The 10,243-nt window shown below is 39.2% G+C and overlaps 1 protein-coding gene across 2 annotated transcripts in view; it reads left to right on the top strand.

The window, feature by feature from the left end:
• The first annotated feature begins 302 nt into the window (after positions 1-302).
• Positions 303-10,243, top strand: part of pola1 (polymerase (DNA directed), alpha 1) — a 55,110-nt gene continuing 45,169 nt past the window's right edge. The window contains exons 1-26 of one of the 2 annotated variants that reach the window (XM_086150361.1): positions 303-432; positions 756-883; positions 1,070-1,166; positions 1,242-1,319; positions 1,418-1,533; positions 1,617-1,679; positions 1,974-2,075; positions 2,159-2,303; positions 2,409-2,565; positions 2,899-3,044; positions 3,156-3,268; positions 3,653-3,766; positions 3,854-3,928; positions 4,005-4,143; positions 4,260-4,414; positions 4,494-4,578; positions 4,780-4,841; positions 5,141-5,230; positions 5,337-5,453; positions 5,552-5,727; positions 6,383-6,512; positions 7,209-7,328; positions 7,415-7,505; positions 7,584-7,708; positions 7,902-8,048; positions 8,802-8,924. In XM_086150361.1, the coding sequence (XP_086006487.1) occupies positions 384-432; positions 756-883; positions 1,070-1,166; positions 1,242-1,319; positions 1,418-1,533; positions 1,617-1,679; positions 1,974-2,075; positions 2,159-2,303; positions 2,409-2,565; positions 2,899-3,044; positions 3,156-3,268; positions 3,653-3,766; positions 3,854-3,928; positions 4,005-4,143; positions 4,260-4,414; positions 4,494-4,578; positions 4,780-4,841; positions 5,141-5,230; positions 5,337-5,453; positions 5,552-5,727; positions 6,383-6,512; positions 7,209-7,328; positions 7,415-7,505; positions 7,584-7,708; positions 7,902-8,048; positions 8,802-8,924 (2,943 nt within the window). In that variant the 5' untranslated portion in view covers positions 303-383. Of the gene's footprint in view, positions 433-755; positions 884-1,069; positions 1,167-1,241; positions 1,320-1,417; positions 1,534-1,616; positions 1,680-1,973; positions 2,076-2,158; positions 2,304-2,408; positions 2,566-2,898; positions 3,045-3,155; positions 3,269-3,652; positions 3,767-3,853; positions 3,929-4,004; positions 4,144-4,259; positions 4,415-4,493; positions 4,579-4,779; positions 4,842-5,140; positions 5,231-5,336; positions 5,454-5,551; positions 5,728-6,382; positions 6,513-7,208; positions 7,329-7,414; positions 7,506-7,583; positions 7,709-7,898; positions 8,049-8,801; positions 8,925-10,243 lie in introns of both variants that reach the window. The other variant, XM_086150360.1, reaches the window with a different exon arrangement.

Here is a 10,243-nt window from a genome sequence, read left to right as displayed (position 1 = left end):
TTGATGACTCTTGATACGCAAACATCACAACGCATATGCCAACTTTACATGGGATAGTCTTGTTATTTTGTCTGATGGAGATTTGCTGGAGTTGTTTCATGGATATATTCCATGCCGAGCAGACAGGTACTCTAAAATAAACATTTTCTTAAAGCAACCGAATGTTTGTTATTGAAAGGCAGGTAAAACACAATTTACAACGCGCAACGCCACCATCTTGTGGAGAGAGCAGGAATAACAAGCCATTTCATTGGCTATCCGAGCTGTGACATCACTTCCTACATATGACTTTCCCCGGGAAGCAGATTTGGCGGGGACTATTCTATTATTGTGCATGATTGCCGCCGTACAGCTGTCAGAGGAAGAGACGAAACGTTAAAGATATGGCTCCTGTGTCGACCCCGGACAAAGACGTCGACGTAACGGACGTCGGTAAGTTTATTTCCGTGAAATTACGTTCCATGGATTTTTGCGTTAGCTAAGAGAATGCGACGCAGCAGCTAACGTAGAGGTTAGCACCCGCTCCTCACAACTGTTCAGGCTTAGGCCGCTACATGTGTCTTCGCGTACTCTCCCTTAACTAGGCTCTATGTCTTGTTATTATTGTTATATCTCTAAACGAGCTACAATTGTTTTACGTTGGGACGTTGGTTGCAACACTGAAGTGCCCGGTGTGCAGATTCGGCACTCCGGGCGTTACCTCTACTGGGTTACACGACTGCATTTTCAGCTGTTACCTTTGTCGCTCCACTCAGACGATGGAGGTGATGCCTGCGGTCTCGCTAAGTCTCGCTCCAGACGTGAGAAGAGGGAGAAGGCAGGGAGGAAGTCTGCCCTGGAGCAGCTCAAGAAAGTCAAGATGGGGGAGAAGATAAAGTATAAGGTCAGACACATGTCTTGTCACTTTTAGGTTGATCCTGACCCAATGTTCGTCTCATTGGGTCAGGACGCTTTGCGATACACAAATTACTGGAATACAGATTAAAATCAAAAAATAAGCTAGACTGTTGTGAGATTGTTTTAGAATCCTTGGTCAAGTTAGATGACTCAGTCTATTCTTACTTTCCAGGTTGAGGAGATTAGTAGTGTCTATGAGGAGGTTGATGAAGAGCAGTACTCAAAGATGGTACAAGAACGACAAGAGGATGACTGGATTATTGATGATGGTGAGGCTCTCTTAGCAAAACATGATGGGAGCTCTGTTGCATATGTCTTAGTGTTTTATTTCTCAATTGTCTCAGATGGAATTGGATATGTCGAGGATGGAAGGGAAATCTTTGATGATGATTTGGATGAAGATGTTCTTGAAAAAGACAAAGGTAAATACCAGTGCACATTACACCTGTGTGAATTGTCTACATCGTGTAGTTTTGGCCAGAAAGAAGCTTATACCACATGAAATGATTTGCATTTGCAGGAAAAAGGAGTACTAAAGGAGGTGACTCCAAGAAAAATGTGAAAAAAACAGTTGTGTCAAAGCCCAACAGCATTAAGAGCCTCTTCATGAATAGTAATGTCAAGAAACCGTCAGAGGTTTGTTTTTCTCCAGATGGGTTTGTATGTGATTTTTTTTCTTTCTAACCCTTTAATTAATCTGAAGTAAATGTCTCTTGCAGAGAGATGTGGACCTGTCAAAGGATGACCTATTGGGAGATATTTTACAGGACCTTCACTCCGAGGTTGGCACCTCGCTAACACGGGCTAAAAATTCCCAGTCTCACACTGATGCATCTGACACCTCATAGAGTCTAATACAATTACTGAGCACATCTCACAGTTCAGCAAATGGCTTCTGTATTGTGCTTTTTCCATATGGGCCTTTGGCAAATGTATTATTAATCGGCAGAAAGGGTGCAAGTTATCCAAGAATTTTTCTGACTTTCCAGTGATGTTCAAATCAACAGTTTCACAGCATATTCTGTAACAATTTTTATTTTTTGAAATTTTGAAATGTCTTGACTCTTTCATCCTAGAAGCCAACTCATCTGATTCCCCCACCAGTGGTAACTCTGAAGAAAAAGAAGTCTCTGGGCTCGCCGATGAATCCCTTCTCTGTTAAACCACAGACGCTAAAGGCAAGAATTAATGACTTATGATTGTTGTAAATTAACTGGTATCTATATCAGTATTAAACATTCAGAAAAAAAATTGTCACCAGGAGTCGCCATCAACTTCAGTGTCAAAGCCCAAAGCCCTTCCGCATAGACAGTCTTATTTGACCAAGTCGTCAACCAGTCCTCCTCCTTCTGGACCTCCTGTCGAGAAAGAGACTGTACAAGTCAAGGAGGTGGACGAAGAGGAAGGTAATTTAGACTAGAAAGAGTGCTTCTCCTCTTCTTTTTTTACTGTTTCAACCCCTGTAGAAATAATAAATACACACTAACCGTTGATGGTAATTTTGTCCATAGTGAATGATGTGCATGATGCAATGGCACTTGACGGTATGGACTTTGATGAGCCAATGGAGGTTGTACTCGAGGAGAAGAAACCTGCCATTCAAGATGAACCCGAATCAAAAAAGGCATCAGACACTCCAGTTAGAGAGCCTCTGGCATCTTGTAACCTGTGAGTTTCATTGCGTTTGGGGATTTTAGGAAAATGTTACTTTGGGGCTAATATTTGTTGTTATGAGAGGTGCAAGAAGGCTGTGTTTTACTGCTATTTGTTGTGTAGTTTTCATATTGTGACAGATATCCTCCTGTCATCTTGTGTGTTGAGCTCTATGAGTTCTGTGGCCAGCATTTCATTCCCAACAAAAAGCCTCAAACAAAATTACAATCTCCCCACTATGTGCAAAAAATTCTTACATAGCTTACATGTCAAATACTGTAACCATCTTGGCCTTTCAATGATTTTGAGAATTTTTAGCAGATCAATGTCTCCATCCTTTTATAAAAGCTCTTGGGATGAGGCTGAAGTCAGTGAGGCTCCAGCTGAGATTCAGTTGGACTCCAGCCAGCTGCCACTGGTGGAAGGAGCTGATGGCGAACAGCTTTTCAGATTCTATTGGTTGGATGCCTTTGAAGACCCTTATAAACAACCAGGTAGGGCAGATTTACACTTTGCTGAATGACTGTTCAACAGTATTTCAAGATACAGAGGAACTCTTTCAGATTCCCAGATTAACTTTTGAAGTTTGCCTCCCTGTCACATAGGTGTGGTGTATCTGTTTGGAAAGGTATGGATTGAGTCGGCTAAGGTTCATGTCAGCTGCTGCGTTAGTGTCAAGAACATTGAACGGACCATGTACGTCCTGCCTCGTGACAATGTAAGTGCTCTGCTGCCTTAGAAGACACCACAGATCTAATGGGATCTAGTTACTGCAGTTTTGAGTGTTGAACTTTTTTTTTTCTTTTTTTTCACAAAGAGAAACTTTTGGTTTAATAAATGACTTTTTGAAAATTGCAACAAATGTTTTCAGCCTCTTTTCATCTTCATTCATCGTTGTATTTTCTTTGACATTTGCTAGAATCAAGAATAAAGCCATATTTTCTTACCGTAACTCGCACCATTAATTGTAACATGCACCATACATTTGATATAAATTGCTTTATTAACATTTAGGACACATCTAAAAATTGAGACTCGGTTGAGCCCCATACTCCATCTTTTTTCCAACTTTTAAGTCACATGATTGTGTTTTCATTAACAGAGGGTGAACCTGACGACAGGGGAAGTATCAGACACACCTGTGGAAATGATGGATGTCTACCAGGAGGTCAATGAATTCTGTGAAAAGTTCAAGATCATGAAGTTCAAGTCCAAGGTACTGTCACAATCATGCAAGATAGAAGTATATTTCTGGCTACAGTATCAAGTATGTCATATGTTTTCTTTCTGTTTCTCTCTGCAGAAAGTGGAGAAAAACTATGCCTTTGAAATTCCTGATATCCCGACTGAGTGCGAGTATCTAGAAGTCAGATACTCTGTGAGTGAATGTGCACATCCTGTCCTTGTTGTGTGTTTTGAATAAACGCAATAATCTCTGGTAAATATTTTTCCAGGCTGAGTTTTCTCCTCTACCTTCAGACCTGAAGGGGTCTACATTCTCCCACATTTTTGGCACCAACACATCTAGTCTTGAGCTCTTCCTTCTCACCAGGAAGATCAAAGGGCCTTGCTGGCTTGACATCAAAACACCACGTAAGGAAGATATTAAAAACATTTCTTTTGTTTTAATGGAAACACCAAGATTAGTCGAAAAATTAAATTCTGTTGGTTTAAGTACTGAGAAAAGTCCTCTTTGGAATGTGTGTCAGAGCTTATCAAACAGCCTGTCAGCTGGTGTAAGGTTGAAGCTCTGGCCTCCAGGAGTGACCATGTCACTGTTGTCAAAGACTTGTCACCTCCACCCCTCATCATCATGTCCATCAACCTCAAGACAATACAGAACCCCAGGTCACATCATAATGAGGTAAATCCGTGTCAGTTGTCAGCCACATGATTGTTGTTATTTTGGCTCAAATTTTTTTTTTTTTTTGTTGTTGATGCAGATAGTTTCATTGGCTGCACTTCTGCACTACGAGTTTCCTTTGGATAAGGCGCCACCTCAACCCCCCTATCAGAGACATTTTTGTGGTGAGTTTTTCTTATTTTCCAATTATTAAATGAATTTATTCATTCATTTATCCGTGCATCATAGATGATACTGTATATAGATCTAAGAGAACATATAACAGGTCATCAGTCATAACATAGAATAAAAAAAAATACAGGCAGACTTCAGAAGTTCATCGACAAATAGTAAAATCACATATAGAGAAATGTTTTTTTTTCCAGTTGTCAGTAAACCCACTGACTGCATCTTCCCATATGACTTCAAGGATACAGTTAATAAGAAGGTAAGTAGATAAAACATTAAGCGTTTGTTTTTTACATCCACAAAAGCAGCAAATAATATGTTTTATTAATGATGGGGAAGTTTTAAATTGATGTTTGCCTACTTTGAATTTAGATAAGAAACTGAATTGACTCAAACTTGCATAACTGTTGTCACTGCTGCTAGTTGCATGGACAGGTTTGCAGTACTTATATTTGTTTTGTAATGGATTTAAGGGGTGTGGATTATGGATCTTGCATTATGTTCTTCAGTGTTCTGTACCTAAAACAAATGAATGTTGTAACTCTTCATCTCTGGCAGAATGGAAAGGTTGAGATTGTATCCACAGAGCGGGCTCTACTTGGCTTCTTCCTGGCCAAGCTGCACAAGATTGATCCCGATGTTCTTGTTGTGAGTTTGGGATCTTGATCGGTTATTGGGATTTATAACAAATTATTTTACAAATAAAAAAAGAAAAACAAAAAACAAATGCTCCTATCCTTTTTGTTTCCTGAAGGGTCACGACATTTTTGGTTTTGATCTTAAAGTACTCCTTCAGCGGATGAGCTACTGTAAAGTTCCCCACTGGTCAAAGATTGGACGTCTTCGGAGGGCAAACATGCCCAAATCAGGGGTGAGGATTCAAGGTGTGTGCCTTTTTTATGTTGGTGTACCCACGTGCTGCTCTAAAATTTGTACCCTGCTGTGTGCCTGTGCCATGGATGCTTGCAGGGTCATGGAGCTTTTGCAGAGAAGAGTGCCACCTGTGGTCGTATGGTGTGTGATGTGGAGATCTCCGCCAAAGAGCTGATTCGCTGTAAAAGTTACCATTTGAGTGAACTGGCAGCACAGCTGCTAAAGACTGAAAGAGTCACAGTCCCTCAAGAAAACATCAAGAATTTATACAGGTATGCAAAATTTAAAAAACAGCACGTAGCAGGGGTGGGCAAAATTTTTGGCTCAGGTGCCACATTGACTTAAAATTTGACAGACTGGTGGGGTCAGCACAAGATGCGATACATATAAAAGAAAAAGTTGTCAGACTCATCTGACATTTTCTTTTAAAAATAAAATCAGCTTGGTTTTGAAGGCTCTTTGGTGCATTTCATGCACAAACCAGATTTCCCTTGTAGCTTCATGTTCAGCTAATTCATGTGTGTCAGTATGTCCACAGTAGAGGCTAAATCACAAAGCCAATCTGTGTCATTCAGGTCAGGAAAATTCCCAAGTGTTCTCAACTAGCTCCAAAAATGAAATAATCTCTTGTTTGAGCTCCCACATTCACTGATCCAATCATTCAATTATTCACATCAAGTATGAATTCTGTACCAATCTTTGGCGGACTAGATAAAAAAGACGACGGGCCGGATGTGTAGGAGACAATATTGTCATTTTTGTGTATTACTTCATTACTATTACTGTATTACTTTGTGCAATTATACTGACAAAGGAGGTGTTCTCTTTGTACCCTAAGTTCCTGGTGAATAGATATCTTTATTATTTTGCTGACACCATTCAGGGGAATATGTACTGTTCACACAAAATTGTCTGAATATTTTGCAGTGACTCCCCTCACCTGCTCCATTTGTTGGAGTTGACATGGATCGATGCTAAGCTAATCCTCCAAATCATGTGTGAACTCAATGTGTTACCCCTGGCTCTGCAGATCACAAACATCGCTGGAAATGTCATGGTAGTGGCACAACACCACTGTTTTTTAATCAGTTTAGCCCAACATCACAGAAACTGATTTTAAATCATATTGTTATTTGACCCATCATATTGTTTACTGACCAAAAACTCACCTCACTATTTTGCTATTAGCATGAAGATAACTAATCTTTGAAATATGTCCCCACGACCTATTTTGAGAATGGAAGTCAGGGCAATGTCTAAAAAGTCACCACTCCCAAGGTTTTTTGAAAACTTAATACCAGCTCAGACACCCATTACAATAGACCTGGAGGGTCTATTATTGTTAACATTTTGGAATTCAGGGCTTTTGCTTTTCACAGTTATTGTTCACTGTAAATTGAAGCTTGAAACAAAATTGTTTTCAGACAAAGCTAGAAGTGATTTATTGTGAACAATGTGCAAAGTAGAGAGAAAGGACTTGAAGCTTTACATTATTTTTACCCAGGGGTGAGAATGAATGTATAGGATTATATATAGATCATCCAGTTACATTCAGGAAACACAGATCACAATGCACACTTTAACCCAGAACAGGACAAACAATAACTTTGTTTGGAGGCACATTTGGTTTCAGTCCGACCAGGTTCTCTAAAAATATCAGATTTCCTTCGGGCTAATTCAGCCCAAGATTCAGCATTTGTCCAAGGGTAATGTTAATTATCTCCTGCTTTGCTCATCTGCTTTTTTTCCAAAGTCTCGTACTTTGATGGGTGGTCGCTCTGAAAGGAATGAGTTTCTGTTGCTTCATGCCTTCCATGACAAGAACTACATTGTCCCTGACAAGCCTTCCTTCAAAAAATCCCAGCTGGAAATGGTAAAGCCCCACATATAGATTCTCCCTTTACAATTACCATTTATATTACAAAAGTATTCTGCTCTTTCTTCTTAATACTATCCCAGGCCGCTGGAGAAGAAGAAATAGATGAGGGAAAAGGCAAACGCAAGAAGAAGGCAGCCTATGCCGGAGGTCTGGTGCTTGATCCTAAAGTTGGTATGTATCTTTTGAATTAGGTTTTTTTTTTTTTTTCTGTATGTTCCCATCTTTCTAACTGACCTCAACCCTCTAAAGGTTTCTACGACAAGTTTGTGCTGCTGCTTGATTTCAACAGCCTATATCCGTCAATCATCCAAGAGTTCAATATCTGCTTCACCACTGTGCAGCGGGAGGCTCACAACACACAAAAGAATAATCAGGTCCGTGTACTGGTGTTTGTGTGAACAAATCAATTTTTTTAACCAAATCAACATGTGAAAAATAAAGACTCTGGATAAGTCACCTATGTACTCTTACCAGCATTGAGAGTAGCACTCACTTTCCAAATTTGACATTTGTCTATTTCAAAGGGTTCCTGTTCTTTTCTAATGTTCATTTTAATGGTAACAGCAGGATGAGCCAGATGAGATTCCTGAGATACCAGATTCAGAATTGGAAATGGGAATCTTACCTAAGGAAATAAGGAAGTTGGTCGAACGACGTAGGCAGGTGAAACAGCTGATGAAACAACAGGACATCAACCCTGACCTCTACCTGCAGGTGAGCTGGCACGCTTGCTTGACGAGGCTACACAAAGTCTCAGTACACGCAAGGATTCACAGGTCGCACTGATTGCAGGGTGTATAGCTCTGTGTCATATTTTCCAAATTTAAAGTTGTTGATTTAAAAATATCATTGAATCTAATTTAATATAGCGCTTAATTTTCAAGTATACATCTGTACTAAATGTTTTGAGTACAACAGAGTCTCTGCTCTTGGCATGATAACATGTTATTCAATAATGTTTGTTGCTGTGACTCTGGTGATTTATGTACAATATGTGGATATGTAAAATTTAGCAGGAACCCTTCAAACACTTGAGCATCATGTATCAGTCGGAGTAGATTATCTGCCTTCTTAGTCATTAGGTTGTGAGACGAGGCTGAAAATATGATTCTATCTTAATATACTTAATTCATTCTGTAGCTCTGTCTGTATTGATTTTGTAAAAGAGAAAAGTTGCCTGATTGAAGCATATTTGGTGAAATGATCACAGCTCCAATTTGTAGTCACAGTAATTAAGAAAAAAATATGCAGTTGATTCACTACTGATAACAATTCAGTAATGATAATGAAATACAATTTGTCTTATGAGAATATTACCGTCAAAATTGTGTATAATGAACATGATTACATTGTTCTGTAATTTATCACTTTGTATCCACAGAGGCTGCTGCGGAGCCAAACCACAGCATGCTACTGTAACTTTGAGAGATGTTAATGCTTGTGTCTCTTTCATGATCTTATTCTCAGTATGATATCCGCCAAAAGGCTCTGAAGTTGACAGCAAACAGTATGTATGGCTGTCTGGGTTTCAGCTACAGCCGCTTCTATGCAAAGCCACTTGCTGCCTTGGTCACACACAAGGGTCGAGAAGTGAGTAACACACATTATCACTCACAAATGGTTCTGACTCTACCATTCACACGTAAAGAGATCCACATTCATGCATTTTGAAGAGGCATATAGCTGGAGAGGTATATCCATCAGCACAGACAGAGTAGTCAGCGATAAAAAGCCAAAAGGGTGAACAAAAATTCAATCACAACTAGAATTCAATTCAGTAGTTTATATTACTGTGAACACTTTGTTCCTTTTCAGTATCCCCTTATTATTGATTTATTTGCAATTGCATTCAGACACAATACACAGATTAATGATTCCCGATGTAACAACGGAGCTGTCCATAAGCGGGAAGGGGCAACTGTGGTTGGTAGGTTTGCACAGCACGGTATGTCCAAAATCAACCCACAAGAGGGCACTGCTGTATCAAATTTGCCCGAAGTTTACTGCCCTCAATTGCTGAGGTTTCGAAAATGGTGAATCTGGCAGTTTGACTGACACAAGGCTCAGTTAAATGGGTTCAAGGAAACATTGAGTATTCAGTTAAAAAGACTTGTGGCATAGGTAAAATGTATTTCAACTGATCAAAGATTTAGTTCAGAGGTCTATTGATATTGAGGCATTCTACTTAGTCTGAAGTTAAAAAAGCCCCTAATGACAACTTTTGGTGTACTTTTGTCAGTGTATGGAATCAAATAACATGCTGAGTCTTACAATAAAACCTTTTATCTTTTGGGTTTTTTCTTCACAATCAATTTTTTGTTGATAAAATGTTTTGAAACTTGTGAAAAGCAAAAATGCCAATCGACTTGCCCCTAGCCTCAGTCCCGAAGCCAAAGATAACCAGATGTCCTATACAGATGACAAAAAACACCTCGCATTTAAGAAGATCCTTCTGGTTAAATATGAAGCCAGGTTAATTGTTTTAATATTGTTCTTGTTTCCAATAGAAACACTACTTGAAATCAGAAATGGGCCTGTATTTAGAACAAGGGGGATGTCTAATATTTTTTTAAGGACATCTTGAGGGGACATGCTATAACATAACAGAAAAGCACTCCTAATGCAGCTGTGGTCGATAATCCTTTTTATTGCTTGAGAATATGAAATAAATTCTGACTGTGTCTCAATGGAGGTCATTTCAATTAAAAACATTTTAAATGCCGAGTTGAGCAGTTTCAGCGCAGTGTGATATAAAACTGACAATGTTGATGAACATTACATTTAACTGACGATGACATCAAATGTCTCCACATTGAAGTTTGGCGTCTAAGTATTAAACTTTGAAATTTTGTAATTTGTCACATTGTTTCAAGAGCGCATGTTTTGTGAACATTTTTTCTGACTTGATG

Source organism: Fistularia commersonii, chromosome 8, assembly GCF_037954325.1.
Source record: "Fistularia commersonii isolate RoL2024-O1a breed Wild chromosome 8, RoL_Fcom_v1.0, whole genome shotgun sequence".
Classification (NCBI taxonomy): domain Eukaryota; kingdom Metazoa; phylum Chordata; class Actinopteri; order Syngnathiformes; family Fistulariidae; genus Fistularia; species Fistularia commersonii.
The sequence above is the reverse complement of the archived record's forward strand: the minus strand, read 5'-3'. Positions and strand labels throughout refer to the sequence as shown.